The sequence below is a fragment of a genome, unplaced genomic scaffold (assembly GCF_019419815.1).
Source record: "Pyrus x bretschneideri cultivar Hongxiangsu unplaced genomic scaffold, Pyrus_bretschneideri_v1 Contig48, whole genome shotgun sequence".
NCBI classification, from domain to species: domain Eukaryota; kingdom Viridiplantae; phylum Streptophyta; class Magnoliopsida; order Rosales; family Rosaceae; genus Pyrus; species Pyrus x bretschneideri.
In genome coordinates this window covers 1518150-1543173 of record NW_025999785.1, presented here as the reverse complement: position 1 = coordinate 1543173, position 25024 = coordinate 1518150, and the positions used below count along the sequence as shown (strand labels likewise).

Here is a 25024-nt window from a genome sequence, read left to right as displayed (position 1 = left end):
CAGCCAAGTTTAGACCAAATTATTGCAACGATTCCACTGCTGCCATTCATTTGGATCCTTGTGACTCGGCTTCTCGATCGAACCGTCTACGAGTCCGATTTTGTTTTTGACCGTTAAGGCCATAGTCATGGATTGTTTCCATGTGCTGTAATTATCTTCGACCAAGGGCTGCGGCACAAGGATAGCACCGGGTTGGTCTGAATGATGAAGGTGTAGTTGGTGATTGGGATTATCCCATTTGGTTCCCGAAGCCGTATCCGATGATTTGATCTCTGCCATAGAGGGCGGCTAGGGTTTTGCTGTGTTTTGTTTATTGCCCAGATCAATGCTCTAGTACCATGTAAGAAAATGATATAGAATTGATTTGTTTTCTTATTCAAGAGGCAGAGTCACAAACTTATAGTTACAAAAGTATCCTAATAAGGTTCCTACGATCAAGCTAAATCATTCACAAATAGGGAAAGAAGTTATTTACAATATTGACAGAATCAACATTCCATTCTAAGCTCGATCTCCTTCAACATTATACATTGGTTGAATTAATATTTGGGAGGATTAAAATAACGTAGAGCACATATTAAGCCAAACTACCAAACACGTGCATTGGTTAACACAACTTTGATATATTAAAATTTTAATTCACATGAATCACGACTAAAAACTATTTAATCTAGCAAAACTTATACAATTTTTTTTTATATACAAATAAAATTGGACGAGGAGATCAGACGTAAAACTTCAAGTACAAAAGTAAATAATGTTCGATTTGTAGTAAAGAAATGAGAGGTTTTAGAGAAAGTTGGAGTAAGAATCCCTGAATTTTGGCTAAATTAGAGAGCTTTGGGTACTTGGAACTAAAAATTCATGAGTATATTGGTCTCGGAACTTGTTATAATGTGGAGCAATAGTCTTTTTTGCCAACTCCGTTAGAATTTTCATCAATTGTTTGTCCCTTTAAACCCTTTATTTTGGATCGAAGTTCTAATGAGTTAGTCAAAATGACCATTGCTTCACATTATAACAAGTTCATGGATTAATATTCATGAATTTTTAGTTCAAGAACCAAAACTCGAATGGAACTAAAACTCAGTGACCATTGCTCCATTTACCTTGAAATTTTGTATTTGCATACCCATATTAATTCATGAAATAGTCGAATTCTTAGTCGATAGGTAGAAATTAGAGTATTTTCCGAAGGATTAAAAATTGTATTTATCCAAAAACTAAACTCTAATTCTAGAAGATCATTTTGTTTACAAATTCAATACCAACCCCTACAAGAAAAAGTATTATATTTTATACAATGTTCTTGCGTAAAGACTTAAGACTTGGACTTTAAACTTATATTCGTGCACGCTCTCCTTTCTCTTTCAATACCTACAACCTTTTTTGTAGTCAAATTCACCAAGATGTATACTCACCAAGAATTACCAATCGATTCACTCTTTTGTCATTACCCTCGATCTTTTTCTTTTTTCTTGACACTTGTAGGAATTGAACGCGCACATTATTTATAAGTATAATAATTTTCTATCACTGTGGTAAAACATTATATGGTGACAACATTGCTGACCACCAAAATAAAACCACGTTCTCATTAAAAATCAGTCATAATTTTTTTTTATCTTATTTGGAAACGATTTGATAGCTATTTTCTTTTCCGTTGCTGTTTAAATATATATATAATTTTTTTTAAGATTCAGCTTGATTTTGTAAGTTTTCAAATTCTAAAATAAAAATCTGAAAGCTACTTTTATAATTTTTCAAAATTTAACTTGATTTTGGTGAGAACCGAAAACAATTATCAAACCGCCCACAGATTTGCTAGACTATTAACAGTAGTTAGATTCGTTAATTTTAGGGAGTTTTACCGAAAAGTCCACGGTACTATTCACTTTAACGAAAAACCACTTTTTTACACTAAAAAGTCAATTATGGTACTATTCACTTTACCCTTTATTTTGTCTTTATCGTTAAAACTCAAAGTTTTCAAATCTCTTTCATTAGCTTTCCTTTAATTTTAAGTTACAAAAATGGAGGTATGCATGGGTAGGCAGTATTGTACCAATGGCTGGGGTACACGTGGAATCTATGTTAACCAAAAACATAAATGTACGAAATTTGGCATAGGGATAACTCAATTTTGTGTTGCCAAATGGACATGTGTGATGTTTGGGGGTTAGGGTACATAGTGGGGATCCTATGCCTCTGATTACTATCTATCTGTTAATGTTAAGAAGATTAATTATTTAGATAAAATTTTATAAATTATATGATGTGATTGTTGATGATTTAATTGTTATTTAAGTGTTGATTAATGTACTTATTTTACATCAGTAACACCTCTCATATTTGTAAGTTCGATCTGAAAAAAATTAATCTACTCAACATCACACTTACTTAAATTTAGCAACCAAAGACGGTTTTAATGGATATAATTAATTATTGGGCCTAAAGTTATGAAGTTAAAGATGATACTCAAATTGGTCAGCCCAAAAACAATTTTTATTAAGCCTAATATTTCATAAAATTTGGGATGGGCCTGTAATAACTTTGCATCCAAAATTGTTTTCTACAAATTAGAATGGATTTTGTGCCAAAAATTGATAAGAAAATCAAAGTCTTCATCTCAAGCAAATAGGCTTGTAGTGAGCAATACAAAAGTGCTTATTCATGGAAATTGTCATGATCATTAAATTTTAATGTGCAGTGAGTCATACAAAAGTGTTTCTCTAATAAGCCTATTTCATGTGCATTCGAAAAAGAATACAAAAGTTATCAACGAGAATTGGTTGAATTCGTAAAGATCGTTCTCTTTGCTAGATCAAAGTCTAAGTTTGAGTTCCATTGTAGTCAATCTCTCTTGATGAGTAATTGGTAAAAACCAAAAAATAGGCTTTGTAAGTCGTAAAAAAAGCTTGTAAAATGTCCTAGTACTGGGATGAGTAACCTCACCTCACCTCCCCTAAACTTTTTATCAACAAAAAAAAAAAGAACACGAAAGTTGTTTTTTGACTTGGGAGATTCAAAGTACCACATTAATACAATCAGAAGACGATGAAACACAAAAAAAATAAAAATAAAAAATAAAAAATAAAAAAAAAAAAGGGAGGATTGCATGTCAAGCACTTTTGGGATGAGCGGTTTTGAGAAAATTAGTAGGTAAGTTCATTTTGGTTACATTTTTAAGCATTGTCTACCAATATAAAAAACTTCTTCAGATTCTTTTTAGTACACACTTTGAGTTTTTTTTTAGGTATTTGATTTTGAATGCATACTGATAAGTGTTTTCTTTCACACTACTTTAACCTAATGAAGCTATGGCAGTAAGCAATGTCGGAACAACAATAAAATGTTGGACTGTGGTCTAGGAGTTTGGGAAAGTAAAACTATAACCAAGAAAAGCCATTTGAATATATTTTCACTCCAAAAGTTGAAGATTTCTCACCATGATCTGCACTGTGAAGCAATATCTGCCATAACAAACGGGTCCGACATCTTTATGCAGCGGAGCACACGATCGCCGCTGGTGCAATGATTGCTGATTCTACCGTCTTTCATGGTATAAAAGTCTCAGAGATCAGTAATCTCGATGCAAAACACTTGCACGTGCCTACAATTGGGAGCCTTGGGGGGTCGCCGAAGCCGACTCAAATGAGTGTGATCAAATGCCAGGCGTTCGAGGCCAATCGATCGTAGCTGGTCGCGTACAACGTTGAGCTTCTGAAAGTCAATGCAAAACTGGAGGCAATGAAGAAGCTAGAGATTGGCATGTATTTTGCCCGATGTTGTAGTGTTTTCCAACTTAGGATCAACTATGACTAAGCGATCCATTTTCTCATATTATTTGTCAGGATGACTTTGTCCCAAGCCCACTGAACTAAGTTCACGACTTTCATGTTGTTGCTATCCCCAAATTTTTTAGTACTGTAATTGGATTTGATTTTTTCGTGCAGCCTTTCTCACATGATGCTCAGACTCATCTACTTGGTATGTAATCTCCTCAAACAACCGTGCATTGAAGGACAACGTGTTTACAGCATTAAATAGCTTGCAAGTCCTTGGCGCTAGGGTGGTTCGACAGATACTCCATCATGGAACCACCAGAGGTGTGATTAGAAACGCAATTGTGACAAAACCTTTGATTAGCAAACCAGGGTGCTTCCACTGGCCTTGGTCCTGACTACCGATCTAGTATCAAAAGGGAAATTTCCCCATCAATCATATCTGCTATTATGATTTCATCATGATCAGTGATATCCAACTCTGCAACCATTTCAGTTGTATCATTCTCAATGTCAAGTTAAAAATAAATGTTGCGTACATGATTGTATAAGGTATATGCAACTTTCTTTGTTGATGTGATGTGTCATCAATAAAAAATAAACACGTTAATTAATACTTAAGTAATAATCCAATCATCAGCAACCACGTCATCCGATTTATAAAATTTGGTGTCACCAACATTATTCATAGTAGTATTACTGATAACAGGCTTTGGATGATGTGAAATGACTTGTGAAAATGAAACTAGTCAAATTTTTTACTACACATCTGCCTTTATGTTTTTGAGTGTGTGCTATTATGCTCACTCATTGTCAAAATTTTCACTCACTTTATATTGTTTTTTTTTTTATGTTTATTTTAGTTATAAGGTGGGTGAAAAATAGAATAGATGATTGAGTATAGCAATGCTCTTTCACAAACGTGAAGAACGAAGACAAGCTCATTCTTGAACAAGGCTCAAAATTTGAGGTTTGAACACCATGGGTAAAATATTTGTGAAAAGTTGATGAAATATTCGACAGATTCGATGCGGATAAAAATGGTGTGATCGATGGTCAAGAGTTTAAGACTCTGTTGGCTGAGACAATGGTCGCGGTGGCGTGGGGAATCGGGGGTTCGCCCGTGCTGGTGGCGCTTGAACATGGCAGCCTCCTCATGAGGGCTGCTGAACATGAAAAGGCAAAGAACATGCAAATAGCTGAGATCAATTAATTTTCATGATCTTTTTATTTTATGGTATTTTCTATACATATAGCTACCAAAGATTGTAAATGAATGATGCTTGGAATAAGATATTCATAGGCAAAAAGATGTGAAACTGAAAATTTTGGAATACTTCTTTATTTTTCAGATGGTATATATGGAGCAATTTTTATTACCTTAGCGTTCGCCGATCCTTTTAACAACAATATATGGTTTTATTTCAAAACTACATATAGTATAAAAATCACGAAATTTACAAGATAAAATAACCTATTTTTTAAAAGATCTATAAGTCACGTAATGAAAGATTTAGGAAGATTGTTATACATCACCCGCACGTGATGAGAAATGTCATGATTACCTGTAATAAGAAATGTTAAGACATGATATTACCCCCATAATATAGAAGTTCGTTTCCTATACGGAGGGAAACTAATTTTGGTAAATCAATCTAAGATTATAAAAGACTGGTTTTCTAACATTGTTGTCTTTCTCTACGAAATAGTTAGTTGGCAGAACTATAACCTTCGTTCTAGGTTTATAGAAGTATAGGCACAAAAGTACATATTGCACATGAATTATCTTAATAATTCTTTGGGGTATTTAAGTGCGGGTGTCGTTCTGTCAACTGTCTGTCTAAAACACATATGAGAGACTCCTGCATTCAAATTCATCAAAATAGCCCGGTTTGCGTCTTGGACGAACATATGACATAGCATGGCTCTCCGCATCCAAGATTTTCTAGTTTCTCCTCGTTTGGATCGTAAACTAGGTAGGTTAGTTGTAGCTTAACCAGATTTTGGTAAACTTGGATCAAATCCATGCAGCCTAAAAAGAAGAACGATCCCTGGCTGGGAGATCGGGATTGTGCCGGGAATTTGCCAAACAGCGTGCAACGTCCCAAGAGACACTTGTTTCGTCCTCATTTGGCTAAATATTAAGCATGCTCATCGGCATTCAAAACGATTAGTTGTTGAAAATCAAAGCAAAATATCATGTTTTTTTGTGTTCGAGAAGTTGCAGTCTACAATCTACTTGCCATGTTTCATCAGTGACACCAATATTGGTGTCTTGCCATCTTGATCAACCCGGGAAGGTTACACAAACTGAATGAAACTGATTACAAACTTTTCATCTTAAACATAATTCAAAGGACATTACAACGTTAATAAAAGGACATCAAACTATTGTTTGCATGCAAATAATTGTTTGTTCACATTCAATGTCATTTCGTTTAATTTTAGATTAGAAATTTGTAGTCGATTCTATTTACTTGTATTTCTGCTCAATACTTTTGTTTTGTAATAATACAAGAAGTTGCTGCCTACAATCTACTTGCTGTGTTTCGTTGGTGTGTCGTCATCTTGATATCATATGATGCATTTCCACTTGATTGACTGAAACTGAAGCTATCATACAAAAGTGGTTGGGGAACTCTCTCCTTTCCCCAAGGCCCCATCTTCTAAAATCTCCTTTTGAGACGGCAAAACAAGAAGAAAAACAAATTATATATAGGGAGAGAGAAAAAAGAGCCCTACTTACCCTTAAAGTAAACTAAAAAAAAAAGTCCAGAAGTCACCTGCAACTGTGACCCAAATGAAACCCTAGTGCAACCCAGCTCACTCCCATTCCTGAGAGAGAGAGTTTAAAAGTCTGTCAAAGGCGCAAATTAAGGAGGATATAACATGAATGTAAGGCTTAGCTACTGGTGCTGATGATTGTGATGATGGGATCCTCTTATAACTTTTATCATTCAAGATTCAAAGCCACAACCACATTCTAAGCCAAAAGCCAAAAGCCAAAAGCTCTTATTATTTACTCTAAATAGCAGGTAGCAAAGCCTCAATATCCCAAACTCCCCATCAGTACCAAGCCAAAGACTAATCCTTTAGACCTCCAAACACACAATCTCTCTCTCTCTCACCACCTTAAAACTTCCCACACAATTCTCCAACTGCTTATGGCTTGAGCAACAAACACCAAAATTGGAACATCATGATCCCAGCATGTTTCAGCCAGCCCAGCACACCCTCAAGCACCTCTCAAGCACCCCAAAACCTCATAACCTGCATATACCAAACTCAGCTTTGCAACTCTCCCACATATCTCACTCTCACCTGGTCCAAAACCTTCTTCTCTCACTCCCTCACCATCCATGCCTCTGACTCGTTCTCCTTCACCGTCTCCCTCAACCCATCAACCTTCTCATTCTTTCGAACCAGACCGGGCTCCAAATCCATCTCTCTAACCCACAGCAAATACAAAAGAATCAAGTTCTACTGGGACTTCACCCGGGCTGACTTCACTCACAACTCCGCCGAGGCCGAGTCATGCTTCTACATCGCCATTTCTTGCAATGCAAGGCTTGAATTCTTTCTTGGGGATCTTCTGGACGATTTGAAGAGGCGATCAGGGTTAGTTCCAACTCACAAGCTCGGCAAACCAGCACTACTGTCAAGGCGGGAACATGTGTTTGGACACAGGAATTACATATCCAGAGCTCAGTTCTTGGGATCCAAACACGAAATTGGAATAGAGTGCAGTGAAGGTACACTTCGACTAAAAGTAGATGGAATAACAAGCCTGGTTGTCAAAAGGTTGGCTTGGAAATTCAGAGGCAATGAGAAGATTTTTGTTGGCGGAGTAGAATTTGAATTTTATTGGGATGTCTTCAATTGGGTTAATAATGAAGGTGGTAGTAATGGGAACGGTCATGGTGTGTTTGTATTTCAAGTCGGCGATGGTGGAGTGTGGCCGGAAATGGTAGGTCCTGAAAAGAAGTTGATGAGGAAGAGCTTGTCAATGTCGACTGCTTCGACAACAGTGCCGTCAATCGCATCGCTGTCTCCATCACCATCGTGCTCGAGCGTGCTGCAGTGGGCAGAGGAAAGTAGTGATGGGGGGAGGAGTTCATGTTCTTCATCAACTAGGTCATGTGGTAGTAATGGAGGGTTTTCTCTGTTGTTGTATGCTTGGAAGAGGGATTGACACTTTATCTCTTAAATTCCAATGTGATGGTTTGAAATTGGAAATAATTACTCCTTCATGTTGTAAATTTCTGGTGTTTTTCCTTTTGGAAATGACATCCGAACACTCTTTTTCTACTTTCACCGCATACCTCTCCATTTTTTTGTTTTTTGAGAATCTCGAGAAAATTTATTGATATAAAAAAAAATGTTACATCTAATTATGCGGATGTAAATCTTACCTTTTATAGAGCCACAAAAAAAAAAAAAAAAAAAAAAAAAAAAAAAAAAAAAAAAAAGAAGAAGAACACGAAAAAAAAAAGGTGACATAAACCTTATCCTTCCTGAAAAAGAGGGGTATGACATATGACCAAACCCCTTCAAATAAAACTTAAAAAGTAGGCTTTCTAGCAAAAATGGTCCATGAGATTTGCATAACAGATCACTTTAGTCCCTGAGATTGAAAATAAATAGAAATAATTCCTGAAATTGTCCACCATTCATTATTTTGATTCTTCTTTTTAAATTCCGTTAAGTGTTCCGGAGCTCTTGACTGGAAATTTGGGCAATTTTCAAAGCTTTGTAACTAAATCGTTTCTTAACCAAATTCAACCCATAATATATCAAAATGAAGATATGAAAATGTAGGATAATATTATATCTATTTAGAAGTCCAATGGTTGCTGGAGATGGCCAGAGAATAGCCTGAAAGATGACTGGTCCGCGGGAAAACTGAAAAACTCACCGAAAACTGGGTAAAATTTAAATGTTCATAACTTCTTCAATACTCAACAAAAGCTAGTGATTCAAAAACAAAAATCATACTTCTCAACGAGAAGAAGAGAATGGTACCTCTCTCTACAACTAATTCATAGTGGTTTGGCCAGAAAAACTGCTCGAAAGTGGCTAACTTAAGACCAAGATAGACACTTTCAAGCCATTTTCTGGCCAAACCATGGAGATTTATCCATCAAGAAAGTTAGCATTCTCTTTATCTCATCGAGAAATATGATTTTTGTTTTTGAATCACTTGATTTCGTTGAGTATTGAAGAAGTTATGAACGTTTAAAATTTACCTAGTTTTAGGCGAGTTTTCCAGATTTCCTGTAAACCAGTCACCTTTTAGACTATTTTCTGGCCATCTCTGGCAATCAATGGTCTTCCAAATATTTATAATATTGTTCTACACTTTTTTTATCTTCATTTTGATATATTATGGGTCGAATTTGGTTAAAAAATGATTGAGTTACGAAGCTTTGAAAATTGCCCAAACTTTCGACCAGGAGCTCCGAAATACTTAACGGAATTTTTAACGGAATGACCAAAATAATGGATGGTGAATAATCTCAGCGACCATTTCTATTGATTTTCAATCTCATGTACCAAAGTGATGTGTTATCCAAACCTTATGGATCATTTTGACCAAAAAAACCTAAAAAATAAGAATCTACAAAATAAGTTGTGCAAAACAAAAAGGAACTTCCAAAAGCATCTTGAAATCATTTCTATTTCTTTTTATATAAGTATATATGCATTTTTGTTTATATACAAGTGATATTCTATTATAAACACACCCGCTCCTGTGTATAGAGAAAAAAGATTCTTTCTAACCAATGTAATTACCCACACATGTAGGGTATAAATGCAGTCTAATCACTATAATTTTCAAATTTTGAAGTCTATTCATCTTAGGATTCTCTAGTAGCCTTTTTTAATGCCCTTTAACAAAAAGGCCTCGACTTTCTGCGCAAGGACATGAGGAGCTCCCAATGCATCTACAAGAACATGAGGAGCTCATCATTGCAAACGTACACTTCTGCCCCTTTGTAATCGAGAAGAGATCTTCTTCAAATTTTTTCTACAAGGCTAACGAATAAAATGATTCTGGTATTTGAAATTTCATCTAACGGTAAAAAATTATTATAATTTTTAAAAGATCAAAATAAGTGGACTGTTAGATAAAATTTCAAATGTCTGAATCACTTGATCTAATGATCTTGGAGAAAGATTCAGAGAGGATCTCTTCTCTTTGTTATCATCATAAGCACTACAAAAATTTCATCTCTTATTTTCTCTGCTGTAGAAAGCAAATAAAATTGAAAAATTTAGCACCTTGGTAAATATTGTAATATGATTTATTGACTCTGCAATTGTCTGCAATAGTTACAAGCACAAAGTTGCCGGGAAAATTTCGTGGTGGTTTTACACAGCACATTATTTGGCCAGATGCTAAAGGGTAGAAAGCACCCGAAATGGAACAAAATAACAACCAAATCACGTGTATTCCAGTATATTTTAGCATTAGAAAAGTCTATACAGAACTAGACAGAATTTTAATCGACATAAATAATATACAACCATAAACTTCTGCATCTACAAAAGCCCACATACAGGAATAGGTATTATGTTTACATTTGGATTCCCCTACGTCGTTACATTGGCACAAGTCAAAAGAAATACCAAAAACAAAGCGTACCAAGTAAGGTCTAGTACTATCAAAAGAAGCAAAATCTAACCAGACTTTCAAGTTTCGCCGAGATACAGGACTTCAAATGTTGGAACTACGGAATCGAATGTCGACAACTGAAAGTTCGACCGGTACCAGTGAACATAATGTTGGTCTTTCCGTGGTGGTCCTGATTAGCAACTCCTATTGATCTTAACGTAAAATGATTGTGAACCTCGTTCGAAGTTCGAAGACTTACCGTGTTCAGTCATTGGATCTTCCATAAGCAGGTGTGAACAGGTGGCCAGAGACATTCCAGCTCTTGGTCTCGGCGTGCCTTATATGAAAGCGCTTTTGTTCTCACTTTAAACTTATAGTCTTAGTCATAGAACGTACCTCCATCGATGCAAATGAGAGGCCTCCATGGAAGTTTTAGGTATGTCCTGCAGACCGATTAAAATTGTTACGATGAACAGACAGCTAGGAGTTACAAAGAATCCCGCAAGACCGATAAAAATTGACGCCCTGTAGGTATGTCACTCCAGCCAAAGACCATGAAAATTAGCGGATTGACCAAAAACTTTATGACCAGGGAAGAGAAACAAGTAGGGGAAACATTGAGCATGCAATCGAATTCGAAGTGTATGACAAGCAGACACATATTTTTACATACCTGCATGTTGCAGTTTATATCAAGTAGAAGTGAAACGAAAGAGAACCGCAGAATTTTCTTGCCTCGAAAATTCGAAATCTAACAGTTGGATCTTCGAAGATACAATCTTCTGTATAAATTGCAGAAGTGAAAATCCCTCTTACCAAACACAAAGTAGAAGTGTGAAATAACAAAAAAAAAAAAAAAAAAAAAAAAAGGAAACCAATCGGTTAACGATACATTCATATACGCAGTCATGCGCAAGGAAGCTCTCATTCAAACAGTACAGGTAGGTAACTGTTACGAAATACGCATTCTCGAAATCAGATTTGAGAATCGTTACGACATCATCAATGCCGAAAACTGAAAACTCATCGGTTCCGTTGTCATTCACTCCATTCATCTCCACGTCAGCATTTAACGAAAGAATTGACAGACAACTGACGGAATGTTTGAAATTGTAACACATTTGTAGATGAGGTATGACATTGATATTTTTTAAAGACGGGGTATGAAGCTGTGATTGACCCAATAGTTAAGATAATTTTATGTAATTTATCCAAAATTAAAAGAAGCGAAATCTGAAGAGCTCGCTTCACCACCAAATTTATCAGACAATTAATTGTGACCAATATTGAAGGTTCATGACTTTATATAGTATGCTCATAACCACTAGAAGAAGTTAGAAAGGAACAACCTTTGCCAAGAAGATTGTACAATTAAGGATGATTTAAAACATCATATTCAACAATTTCACATAGAATTAATCCAAATTCTCAAATTTACACATACAATCGAATGCTCGAATAGATTAATTTGCGTGAAAATCCCAAACATTGAATCTTTAGAGGATAAAAAGCTCCTCGAAATACTTTTTTATTCAGAAACAATTTTTTTATCATTAAGGACAAATTTTTTATTATTAAGGACATTTTTCAATTCAAAACCGTGAAGTGTGACTCATTTTTTGTTTTTTATCCTAATCATACAAAAAATTATCCTTAACGATAAGAAAAGTTGTCTAAGTGTTTTTCGATTAAAAAAAAAGAAGTTTTGTAAAGAACATTTTAAGAAAAATTAATGAAAATGGTTTGAAAACTTTGAGTTTTGACGATAAGGACAAAATAAAGGGTAAAATGCATATTATCAGGGTTGATTTTTTAGTGTAAAAATATTATTTTTTTAATTTTAGTTAAATTTCCTAACTTTTTATAGTTCTCCATTTTTATCCTCGTTCATTCCATGGGGAAACAAGTGGAAAGTGAGGGGAAGGGTAAATTAGGAAAAAAAAGTACCTGGTTGTTTTGTTGAAGGAGGAGAGGGCCTGAGAAGCTCAGTGATTCCGCTCACGGCGATTTTCAAAACCTGCGGGGTTTCTCTCCTGTGATTGTTGCTTCTGTTGTTATCCGGTGCGGCGGGGGAGCACCGGATGCCGTGGATTGCCCGGGTAATGAACGGTCATAAATGGATCAGAAAGCAACCAACGATCAGGAATTGAAGTAAATTTGAAAATCGAAATTTGAATGTTCTGTTACCATCGACTGCGGGAGCGGAGGAAGCCATTGTTTTGGTGGGTTCATATTTCACCGAGTCTGTTATTACAGTTGGTGAACTGCCAAGGTCGGGTCGGGTTATATTTGGTAGGAGGAATTGGGCCTGTTGGAATAGAGAGCCCATTCAACCCAAAGATTATCTTTTGTTAATTATCATTCAAATTTGAAATCATCTGAGCAATTTACATTATGATTCTCACTTTTTATTAGCGGGAACGACAAATTCTAACTTGAGGCTTTTTCCAACCGTAAAGAAGCAACACTAATTACTGTTAAATTAGTTTAATTTTTAAAATTCGTTTTTTATTTAATGAAATTAAATTAATTTAAAACGGTAATCAATAAGAGATAAGCATTACCTCATCTAGGGATGGCAATTTAATCCGTCAAATCCGATCCCCGCAAGTAACTGATCCGAATGGTTCAGTTTTGGGTATAAAATTTCGAGTATTTTATGATTATGGATAACCGTCGAGTAAATTTTTCGATTTCGGGTTCGGTTATGATTATTGGGGTATCCATCCCAAGCCCATACCCGAAACCAAACCATTTCATTTATGAATAAAAAAATATGAATATTTATTATATAAAAATGGATTGTTAATAATCATGCATTATTAAATATGAAATTAATTATTTACTTTTTTATCATTAATAATAGGAATTAATGCTTATAATTTTTAAGAGTGTAAATGTTTTCTTAGTAATATAAATTTTTAATTAATTAGATGCATTGTATCCATTGTATTAATAATAGCAATTTATTTAATATCGTTTTTTTTAATATTCTCAGTTAGTTAAAAATATAAATAAATATATAAATATCATAATAGGAAAAACCGTTCTCCAATAAAAAATGGGTCATCCGACGGGTTCCGTTATAGAGAAAACCAGTTCTGGAATTCTACGGATTTGAGTTTGAAGAAAATAAACGAATTTGGGTAAGAAGATGACATATCTGAATCCAATTCCTCCTGTTGCCATCCCATCAGCAAAAATGCACTTGGTATAATTAAGTGGTTAACCTTGTTTTGGATGCGATAATACGATTAAACCAGTCTAATGATTGCATAACACGTGTAAGTAAGACAACAGTTTACAGTGACGTTGACAAAGACTTCGATTCCTACCTTGGTTCTGGACGACGTTTTGGGTCCAGATATACATCTTCTTCCCCACTGATACCAGTCTCTCACTCTCTCTAAAACGCTACCGTTTCCAATCACAAAGCTTCAGAGTTCATCAATGGCCGAAGAAGCTCCCAGCAAACGCCCACTGAAAATCATAGCCGGCGCGGACTCCTTCGGTTGCTCTCTTAAGGACGCCTTGGTGTCCCACCTCCGCTCCCTCAACATCGACGTCGAAGACCTGGGTACCTCCTCCTACTACTCCATCGCCGCTGACGTCGGCAGCCGCGTCTCCTCCTCCACCTCCGATTCCGAGGAGATCCGCGGCCTCGTCGCCTGTGGTACCGGCGTCGGAGTCTCAATCTTCGCCAACAAGTTCCCCGGCGTATTCGCCGCCACGTGCCTCACTCCCTCCGACGCCCAGAACGCCCGATCCATCAACAACTCCAACGTCCTCGCCGTCTCCGGCATGTCCACGTCACCCGACTCCGCCATCGAGATCCTCGACACCTGGCTCAACACCCCCTTCAAATCCCCCTGCCCCGCTTCCGATTCCAAACCCTGGCCGCCCGAAGTCGAGTCCTTCCTCGACAATTCAATCCAAGAAATGCCCAAAATTGGAGGGGCTAATAAAATTGTGGATTCCGAGGAGGCTTCTTGCGCAATCTGCTGTTTGGTGAAGAACAGGGAATTGAACCCGATCGACATTATCCCCGGCGGGTCGATGAAGATTCTGAGGGAGACGCCGACGTCGGCGATTGTTAGGTTTAAGGCCGGGAGCGTGGAGCCGGCGCACCACCACACGTTCGGGCACGATCTGGTGGTGCTGTGGGGGAAAAAGAGCGTGTGGAATTTGACTAAAGAGAAAAGGTTCGATCTGACCGGCGGTGATTACTTGTTTACTCCGGCGGGGGATGTGCACAGAGTCAAGTACTATGAAGATACTGAGTTTTTGATCACCTGGGATGGCCATTGGGACATGTTTTTTGATGAGGATCTCGAGGCTGCTAAGAAGGCTGTTCAGCAGGAATTGGAGAAGGGGTCCGAGTGAAAATCGTCAAAGGCGGCAGCGGTGGCGTTGGCGGTGGAAAGTTCAGTGTTTGCTGGTTGTGTTCAAGTGTTGAAGATGATGAATACGTGTTTATGTAAATGCATGTTTTGGAGATTATGTACTTTAAAATGTAGCAACTTTGTGTTTGAACAATAAAGTTGTGTGCTTGGTGTGATTACTCTTTTTGGTATATCAAGTCAATCACGTATTTATGAAAATGTACGAAGGACGGCAATTAATTTGAGATAACGTTACAGTTGCTTCGCGGTTGAATGAATGTCCATAGACTCAAAACCGTATCCACCTTACTTAATGGTGGATTCCGGCGATGATGAAACTTGGGTTCAATGTGAATGATGCACCAATTGCACTCGTTTTCAACTGATACCTTCGGTTTCCCAAGCTCTAACAACACCGTTCTCAGGTTTCCGGTAGCATTTGGTTTTGGCTTTGATAACCGGCACATGACTTTCGGTGGTCCTAACAATGCGATGGCCGGCATTTTTGGCTTAGGAGGAGGGCAGTGGTCCATCGTAGCGCACTTAGAACGAAACTAACATGCGCTTCTCTTACTGCTTACCGTCGCGGACTGCAAAATGGGGAACGTATACGGTTCTGCAATTTGGTAATGATGCGAAGATAAGAGGAAGTTTTCAAACGAAGCTTGTGCCTGCAGGAATTCCCAGATACCATCTTAATGTGTTGGAGATTAGGGTTGCCGGAAAGCGCCTCGGATCCTGCACTGTTCAGGATGAGGAGTGACAAGAGCGGAGGGGTTATCCTGTACAGTTTCCTTGCTCGAACTGCATATGCAACTCGGAGAGGAGCTGACCTTGCTCTGGATTCTGATGCGATTTTCGAGCTTATTGATACTTCCGTCTGCATCGGTATAATGCCTACTTGTGATGCAGGGCCAAGTCTGTTAGGGGCATTCCAGCAGACAAATCATCGCTTCTTGTTCGATGTTAAAAGTTTGACGATGTCGTTTGTACCAGAGAAATGCTAATACAACTGAAAAGCTCATGTGATCCAAGGCTTGTACTTATTGACAGAAATAGTGCAAGGGAAAAACATGTGACGATTATATTTCATGCTCACCAGTTTTACATTCACCGCAGGATTCACGAATGGCACTAACCTTTCTATACTTTTATACCGATATAGAACATTGTAAAACATTTGTAAAGAACAAAGCCAGCTCATGTCAAACTCGCCGGCTTACTCCACGTTTTGATTTGAAGAGGGTTTTTCTGTGCTAAGTTGCTAACCAATGAACGGCGGGCAATTTGTTAGACAAGACTCAGCTCATCGGTAGTATTAACAGCTTTTGTGTACTCCCCAGAATCTTGGGCTGTAAACTTCTTTCGCAATCCCACCAACTCTTCCCCTGCATCACATATATACGCAGAAGCTTGCCTGCCGGACAAAGTTGCCCCTTCCATGCTGTCGATATAGTCCTGTAAAGGGTACAGCCATTTAGAACTCAGAATTTACAACATTTTTCTTTCTTCACTCTTGTATAGGAAAATCACTTGCGCAAACATACTTGTTTTGTGTATGAGCCGGCAAGGAAGAAATTCTTCACGGGTGTCTTCTGATCAGGTCTAAACGGATCTTTGCCAGGTCCCTCCCGATAGAGAGATTGCCCAATTTTGACAACTGATGACCAAGTGACTTCCAAACCTTGGGATGATGGGAATAAAGCCAAAACCTTGAATTGAAATTTTTAAGGTTCAGAATTTGATGTTTCTATTGGTTTCTTCTAACTGCAGTTTAACTAGTTTAACGTATGCAACGTGTTCTTTATAAGCTAATTACCTGTTTCGTCACTCTTGCTATAATTTCTTCATTTGGTAAAGGCATGTAAGGATCACCTGGTGTCAAAACGCATCTGCAAGATGAAGAAGCACCAGCCTCAAGTTCAAAACTATATTAGTGCGAATAGGATATATATATATATATATATATATATATATATATATATATCTGAATTATACAAATGGTATGTTTTCCTTACTGGAGGAGTGAACCTTGTCCCACAATGTAGTAATCTTCAGGAGAAGTAAGCGCTAGGTCGGCAAAGCAAGAGAAATCTGCATCGGGAGTATATAAGAGATTATCTAATCCCAAAGCTTGCTTCGATTTCCTATCAAACAAAAATATCCCCGTCCATTAGTCTGAAAGAGGCAAAAAAACAAATAAAGATTTCTACAAGGTCCTTAACACAAAAGCAAAACCCTTGTCACATCCAAGTACTTCAGTGTGTAAGGGAGAATCACCTTGACTGCTCTAGATCTTGTAACTCTGTGACCCAACCATCATATCTAAGTTGCACAGTGACAACAGGAACTCCGACTAGCTCATAAATATTATTGAAAAAATCCAATTCTCTCCATTGAGAAGGAAGCAATCTCTTGATTCCAGGCACATCACATGCTGTTAACATACATATATGAGAGAATAACTTATTCAACTGAACTTGGAAATAGATTTTCGGAAAAGGAAGGGAACAAAGAAGCGAGAGTAAACCAGAAACCTGCAACATAAGCGTCAGCTTTCACAACTTTCTTATTTGTAGCCTGCAACCATAAAAGGAACACTTTAGGTATTTACATTTAAAGAAGCACAAGTTCCACCACAAGCATCTAAGGTAACACAATAAAAGATTCCAGCCGTCAAAGAAATCGATCTTTATTAAATTTCATTTGTATTAAAAGAAGCAATATGATAAGTAAGTTACCTTGGACATCGAAAATCCGGCAACATATGTTTCTCCATCAGAAGATTTATCATACAGTATTCCTCTACACCCCCACCTAAGATGAAACCTGTTACAGCAGACAACGACATTCCAACTGATATAGGAGAAACAGAAAAAGAAAACAATCGTTATCTCTTCATTTCCATGCAAAGCTCTTGTATCTTTTACAAAGATATACCTGCCCCCCTTTTCAATGATATAATCTCTGATGGGGCCACTTAAGTAAACATCTGGCGAACCCTTGAGCATGCGTAGAAGGGAAGCCTCGGTCTTAGTGGCAAACAATGTGAATATAGTGAGCATACAACGAGCACTAATATTATCACAGTCAATAAACCCAAGTGCATATGCAACAGGATCCCACATCCGCTGGATACTCATTCGCGTGCCACCTTTTGACAAGAACCAATCAGAGAAACTTATCTGCAAAAACCAAGTCCAGTTTTTATAATACTGTGTTGAAAAAAAAAAATAATAATTGTAAAAGACTTCCAAACATTTCCAGTTTCAACTAACAATACAATGAATGGAGACCAAAATAAAAGATAGAAATAGCTTTCATTCTTACACTATCCAAATTCCGGACATCCTGCAACACTCCATCTGGATCAACAAGAGCCTTTACAACCGGACTTAAGGCAAGAGCCACTGCATTTCTTGCTTTATCGTAAGTCTGAACAGTTATAAAGGAAAATCAATAACAGAAAAAGCACCATTACAATTTGATTCACTAGGATTAATCAACTAAATGATAATAAGGAAAAAGCGTATCAGTTTTTTTTTTTTTTTTATTGTACTGTCTTTCCCGACAAAAGGCGAACAATGCTTCATTCTCTATACTGGTAATGAGATGTGACAATGATGATGATTTGCAGTAAAGTCAGTCGTACCTTAATCTGATTAGTAGACAAAAAGGCAAGAATCCCATGTATTGGTGCTCCAATTGGGAACCGAAAATCAAGTTCTGCGATGAAAATCAAGTAACAGATAATGTACATTGGAGATCAGTGATTCATAAATGAACCCTGAAATACAAGATCAGGCACCAAGACATACCACCAATGTTACCCCCTTTGTTTACAAAAGTGTGAGTATGATCCTTGACAAGAAGATTTTCGTCTGCACCCACCTGTTTAGTGGTGGTCCAAGAAAACTTGTTAGCGATTATACGTAAAATTAACAAGTGTAACAGAAGTTCAAGCAAGCAAAAGTTGTCCACCTTTTTCATTAATCGGAAAAGATTACTGTAGCAACCGAAGAAAACATGGAGTCCCATTTCAATGTGGTTCCCTTTTTTATCAACAAAAGAGCCCACTTTGCCGCCAATGAAAGGCCTCGACTCATAAATATCCACCTGCAGAATTTACAAAGAACACATGTTAACAAGTTTTCCTGGAAAAGACAATCAGTCATCAAACAACCTTACAGAAAATTATGAAGTTAGCTTACTGAGAAGTTTCAGTCTAAGTTTCCAACTTTAAAAATTCAATTCATCCATTGAAGCAATGTAGCTCTAAACTGAAAGAAACATACAATTCAGACAAAGTAAACAAAATTGGCCAAACCTCATGGCCTTGATCCAAAAGCTCAACCGCGGTTGACATGCCAGCGAGTCCAGCTCCGATAATGGCCACTTTCAGCTTTGGACCTCGGTAACGCTCCGGTTCAGGTGGAAACAACCCTTTTGGAGCTGGAAGATTAAGCATTCATCTCAGTATACACTAAATAGTAGCTCAAACAGTAAATAATCATTCACTTCATCACTAAACATCATATCATTCTAACTTTTCGTGGGAATATTAAGTATTAACCTCAAATTTTAGCACAAAGCTTGGTATTTTTGTGAATTAAAGTAATTTGGAACTTGAAAAGTTTGAACTTTTGATCAAAAGCCCATAACTTTTCATAAATTCAGTTAAAGTAAATGTAATCCCATCACAAGTTTCCTCAAATTCATCATAATTCACCAAAAGAAAGAAACCCAGAAATTAAAATTAACCAAAAAGCATTAGAAATATTGAAAATTGACAAAATGGAGCTTAAGAAAAAAGGGAACTTTACCGTTAACCCCCATGTCAGAAACATTTGTGTCCAGAGAAGAACGAACCCAGAAGGAGGAGGACCACTTTGTCCTGGCAGGAGTCACTATACAGCGACCGGTTACTGGAGCTGCCGGCGAAAGAGCCCAAGAAGCCATGGATTCAAGCTTCTAAAAACCCACAACTTCAATCTCACTATCTCTTCTCTCTCCTCACTCTCTCTCTCTCTAACCACAGAACTGGTCTGTGTAAAGAAAGAGAGAGAGAAATAAAACTAGCTCTGAACCATCAGAGAGAGACTGAGAGAGGGTATCAGAAGTAGATGCTGAGGGTGAGAATTTGTCGCGTAACGGAGGAGTGAGTGAGTTTGGAGGAACCAAAGTTTCATGTGCAAATTCTGGTATACAGTTTACTATATTTTTCTTAACGGTAAGTGAGAGGTCTTAAAGTTCGATTCTCGACAAAGATGAATTTCAATCATATTATCATGACTAACCTAGTGTGAGGCTTAGCGCACTCCCTTAATATAGATAATATCGTTTGTTCTAAAATTAAATAAATAAATAAACTTGTTAATGGGAGGTGGTAGTGATTGTTTGTGGTTGGTTCGGAAATTGTTGGAGAAGTTTGTTGTCTTGTATGTCAAAATTTGGTGAAGCAGCAGAAATTACGCGAGCAAACCGTTAACGTGGGAAGTGCGCTGCTTCCTTCGCTTTGCAACGCTAAATGCGCCACTAAGACTTTTAGATAATATTCAAGGTGGAAGAATGTATCATGGTTTTATGAGTAAGAGTTGATATAACAGACGTGGGTTAGATTAATTATTCAGAACAGATTTTTCGTGTTTTTGTATATTATTTTTCTTACAAAATAGAGTAGTTTAAAATTATATTGTAAAAAATGTCAAACATTTCAAAATATATAATTAAACTATAACGTTCAAATGGTTTAATGTAAATTATACGGAAGAAAAACGCATCACGAACAATTGTTGGATTTGTAGCTACAAAGAGAATAAAGAATGCACAAAAAAGTAGGGGTTTAATTTCATTAACATTCCTCGAGATTTGTTGGTTTTTCACTTTCACACGATCTCTTTAAAGACGAATTTATTATTAACATCATTAATTTATATTTGAGATGACTAAATTGTATTTGAGTCGAATGATTTTATATATGAACGATCTACAAAAGATGAATAAAAAACTGAACGTTATATAACCTACTTCATCATCTGCTAGCTGGTTCATCTTGATACATATGAAAAAATGAAATTGCTTCACAATATGCAACTCTTTTTCCCAATCTGTCGCATTATATTTTGCAGAAAAATCGAAGTGGCGTTCGTGCGAAAAGGTTGAGAAAGAAAGAAGTTGGATTTTGTAGCATCATTCGTAGAATTACTAGTAGTGGTTACGAGAGAAATAGGAAGAGACTTGAGGTTACTAAAACTGCAAATATGGCCATGGCAGCAACGAAAAACAAAAGCAACTTCTGGGATTTCATCTTCTGGTTAATCTTGTCCTTGAGAACGATTATTTGGATGCGTTGGGTAGCTAGGGTTTAAGTGTCACATCCCATCCAGGCCCCATCACATTCTGGGTTCGACTCCGCCGTAGCACGATATTGTCTGCTTTGGGACTTGACCACGCTCTTACGGTTTTGTTTCTGGGGAGAACTTCCCAGTCACCCATCTTGGGATTACTCTCGCGCGAACTCGCTTAACTTCGGAGTTCTGATAGAATCCGAAGCTAATGAGTTCCCGAAAGGCCTCGTGCTAGGTACATTTATTGCTCAATAAATCGTAAACTTGCTTCCAAATAAATAAATGAAATAGAAAAGGATACGATCAGACTTCACTACTGATTATTCGTAAACAATAGCAATAGTTCCGAGTATGAATCGCTAGCTTCATACCGAACCCCTCTTTTCAAAATTTTCAAGATTTTTGTTTTATGCTTATGTTTGTTTAAGTTCTGTTACCATAACAACAAACTATCAAACTTATATTCTTCAAAATATATTTTTTAATGCAAAATCTATTATCATACATATTTAAACACTTGTGATCAATGATTAAAGATATTTGAATTTAATAGTGGTTACTCAGATAAAGTAATGTACGAAGAAAAAATTCAAAGGAATAAACAAAAAAGCAGAAAATAAATTAACAAAATGGAATTGGGAAAGATTGATACCACGCTAACAATCCTCGCCTAGTCGTATTTAAATCATCGTTCAATCTATTTATTTTCACCTTCGTCCAGTCGTATTTAAAACAGTTTTTAGTCAGTTTCTACAACTTCGTACATAAATCGTTGTTAATTTTTCACCTTCACCTCACCATGTAATTTGAAGATTATAGTAATACTTTTTGTTATATTCTTGAGGGTGGAACACCATTTTAACAATGTTTTGGGCCTCCCTACTATATTTTTCACTTATTTTTTTAGTTTTCAACTTAAATAGTTTACTAAATATACATTTGTTACTCAATAAATCGTAAACTTGCTTCCAAATAAATAAAGGGGTGTGATATTTACACACCTCATTTTACTTCTCACACACGTTTTTAATTTTTGGTCGTCATATTGGATGAATTAAAAAAGATCAATGAACAGAAATTATCAAGAGGTGTGAGAGAAGTAAAATAGGATGTGTGGATAGCACATCTCTAAATAAATGAAATAGAAAAGGATACGATTAGTACTTTAATACCGATTGTGACACATAACTGTCGCTATCGTATTAGCAATAGTTCCAGGTAAGAATCGCTAGCTTCATACCGAACGCCTCTTTTCAAAATTTTCAAGTTTTTTGTTTTATGCTTTGTCTTTATTTTAGTTCTGTTACCATAACAACAAACTATCAAACTCATATTCTTCAAAATATATTTTTTTAATGCAAAATCTATTATCGTACATATTTAAACACTTGTAATCAACAATTAAAGATATTTGAATTTAATAGTTGCTACTCAGATAAATTAATGTACGAAGAAAAAACTCAAAGGAATAAACAAAAAACAAAGAATAAATATAAAAAATGGAATTGGGAAAGATCGATAGCACGCTACCGATCCTCGCCCAGTCATATTTAAATCATCTTTCAATCTATTTATTTTCACCTTCGCCCGGTTGTATTTAAAACAGTTTTTAGTTAGTTTCTTCAACTTCGTACATAAATCGTTGTTAATTTTTCACCTTCACCTCACCATATAGTTTGAAGATTATAGTAATACTTTTTGTTATATTCTTGAGGGTGGAACGCCATTTTAACAATGTTTTGGGCCTCCCCACTATATTTTTTACTTATTTTTTTAGTTTTTGACTTAAATAGTCTACTAAATATACATTTGTTGCTCAATAAATCGTAAACTTGCTTCCAAATAAATAAAGGGGTGTGATATCCACACACCTCATTTTAATTCTCACACACGTTTTTAATTTTCGGGCATCGGATTGGATGAATTAAAAAAGATCAACGAACATAAATTATCAAGAGGTGTGAGAGAAGTAAAATAGGGTGTGTGGATAGCACACCCCTAAATAAATGAAATAGAAAATGATATGATTAGTACGGCACTACCGATTGTTCGCAAGAAATGTTGCTAAGGGTTAGCAATAGTTCCGACTATGAATCGCTATCTTCGTACCGAACCCCTCTTTTCAAAATTTTCCAGTTTTTTTGTTTTATGCTTTATGTTTGTTTTAGTTCTGCTACCATAAAAACAAATTATCAAACTCATATTCTTCAAAATATACTTTTTAATGCAAAATCTATTATCGTACATATTTAAACACTTGTAATCAACGATTAAAGACATTTGAATTTAATAATGGTTACTCAAATAAAGTAATGTACGAAGAAAAAACTTAAAGGAATAGACAAAAAAACGGAAAATAAATACAAAAATGGAATTGGGAAAGATCGATACCACGCTATCGATCCTCGCCCAATCATATTTAAATCATCGTTCAATGTATTTATTTTCACCTTCGCCCAGTCGTACTTAAAACAGTTTTTAGTCAGTTTTTACAACTTCGTACATAAATCGTTGTTAATTCTTCACCTTCACCTCACCATGTAGTTTGAAGATTATAGTAATACTTTTTGTTATATTTTTGAGGGTGGAACGCCATTTTAACAATGTTTTGGGCCTTCCTACTATATTTTTCACTTATTTTTTTAGTTTTCGACTTAAATAGTCTACTAAATATACATTTGTTGCTCAATAAATTGTAAACTTGCTTCCAAATAAATGAAGGGGTGTGATATCCACACACCTCATTTTACTTCTCACACATGTTTTTAATTTTCGACATTCGAATCGGATAAATTAAAAAAGATCAACGAACAGAAATTATCAAGTGGTGTGAGAGAAGTAAAATAGGGTGTGTGGATAGCACAATCCAAAATAAATGAAATAGAAAAGGATACGATCAGTACTTTGATACCGATTGTTTGCAAGAAATGTCGCTAGCCGGTTAGCAATAGTTCCAAGTATAAATCGCTAGCTTCATACCGAACCCCTCTTTTCAAAATTTTCAAGTTTTTTGTTTTATGCTTATGTTTGTTTTAGTTCTGTTACCATAGCAACAAACTATCAAACTCATATTCTTCAAAATAATTTTTTTAATGCAAAATCTATTATCGTACATATTTAAACACTTGTAAACAACGATTAAAGATAATTTAATAGTGGTTACTCAGATAAAGTAATGTACGAAGAAAAAACTCAAAGGAATAAACAAAAAAGCAGAAAATAAATTTAAAAAATGGAATTGGGAAAGATCGATAGCACGCTACTGATCCTCGCCCAGTCGTATTTAAATCATCGTTCAATCTATTTATTTTCACCTTCGCCCAGTCGTATTTAAAACAGTTTTTAGTCAGTTTCTACAACTTCGTACACAAAACGTTGTTAATTTTTCACCTTCACCTCACCATGTAATTTGAAGATTATAGTAATACTTTTTGTTATATTCTTGAGGGTGGAACGCCATTTTAACAATGTTTTGGGCCTACCTACTATATTTTTCACTTATTATTTTAGTTTTCGACTTAAATAGTCTACTAAATATACATTTGTTGCTCAATAAATCGTAAACTTGCTTCCAAATAAATAAAGGGGTGTGATATCCACATATCTCATTTTACTTCTCACACACGTTTTTAATTTTCGGCCGTCGGATGAATTAAAAAAGATCAATGGACAGAAATTATCAAGAGGTGTGAGAGAAGTAAAATAGGGTGTGTGGATAGCACACCCCTAAATAAATGAAATAGAAAAGGATACGATCAGTACTTATCTACCGATTGTTTATAATAACTGTCGCTAACACGTTAGCAATAGTTCTGACTTTGAATCGCTAGCTTCATACCGAATTCCTCCTTTCCAAATTTTCTAGTCTTTTGTTTTATGCTTTTGTTTGTATTA

At 36.2% G+C, this 25024-nt stretch overlaps 3 protein-coding genes and 1 long non-coding RNA gene across 5 annotated transcripts; 2 read left to right on the top strand and 2 right to left on the bottom strand.

Annotated features, from left to right (window-relative positions):
* The first annotated feature begins 6637 nt into the window (after positions 1–6637).
* LOC103954433 lies at positions 6638–8218 on the top strand. The gene has a single exon (XM_009366266.3). It carries the CDS (start codon positions 6985–6987, stop codon positions 7975–7977), a length of 993 nt encoding a protein of 330 aa, XP_009364541.2. The 5' UTR covers positions 6638–6984; the 3' UTR covers positions 7978–8218.
* A 2002-nt stretch (positions 8219–10220) lies between these two features.
* On the bottom strand, positions 10221–12081 carry LOC125470102. The gene is made up of 2 exons (XR_007252346.1): positions 11075–12081; positions 10221–10844 (listed from the first exon to the last, which is right to left on the bottom strand). It is a non-coding gene; the product is annotated as an uncharacterized LOC125470102 (long non-coding RNA).
* Positions 12082–13768: 1687 nt separating this feature from the next.
* Positions 13769–14962, top strand: LOC103954428 (DNA damage-repair/toleration protein DRT102). The gene has a single exon (XM_048568395.1). It carries the CDS (start codon positions 13852–13854, stop codon positions 14782–14784), a length of 933 nt encoding a protein of 310 aa, XP_048424352.1. The 5' UTR covers positions 13769–13851; the 3' UTR covers positions 14785–14962.
* An 880-nt stretch (positions 14963–15842) lies between these two features.
* LOC125470035 (zeta-carotene desaturase, chloroplastic/chromoplastic-like) lies at positions 15843–19887 on the bottom strand. 2 transcript variants are annotated; one of them, XM_048568393.1, is made up of 14 exons: positions 19607–19887; positions 19111–19235; positions 18765–18899; positions 18602–18674; positions 18436–18509; positions 18114–18218; positions 17724–17968; positions 17525–17639; positions 17321–17363; positions 17064–17220; positions 16802–16930; positions 16603–16675; positions 16331–16495; positions 15843–16241 (listed from the first exon to the last, which is right to left on the bottom strand). In XM_048568393.1, the coding sequence occupies exons 1-14, from the start codon at positions 19740–19742 to the stop codon at positions 16074–16076; spliced, it is 1743 nt and encodes a 580-aa protein (XP_048424350.1). In that variant the 5' UTR covers positions 19743–19887; the 3' UTR covers positions 15843–16073. The 2 variants fall into 2 exon arrangements, with proteins under 2 accessions (XP_048424350.1, XP_048424351.1); XM_048568394.1 differs by having other exon boundaries at positions 17525–17612; positions 19607–19885.
* Between the last annotated feature and the right edge of the window lie 5137 nt (positions 19888–25024).

Coding starts and splice junctions, on each gene's coding strand:
- LOC103954433 (XM_009366266.3), top strand. CDS start 6,985: ATGATCCCAGCATGTTTCAGCCAGCCCAGCACACCCTCAAGCACCTCT.
- LOC103954428 (XM_048568395.1), top strand. CDS start 13,852: ATGGCCGAAGAAGCTCCCAGCAAACGCCCACTGAAAATCATAGCCGGC.
- LOC125470035 (XM_048568393.1), bottom strand. CDS start 19,742: ATGGCTTCTTGGGCTCTTTCGCCGGCAGCTCCAGTAACCGGTCGCTGT. Junction 17,221..17,320: donor AGCTGACGCTTATGTTGCAG/GTTTCTGGTTTA, acceptor GTATGTTAACAG/CATGTGATGTGCCTGGAATC. Junction 16,931..17,063: donor CAAGATCTAGAGCAGTCAAG/GTGATTCTCCCT, acceptor TTTGTTTGATAG/GAAATCGAAGCAAGCTTTGG.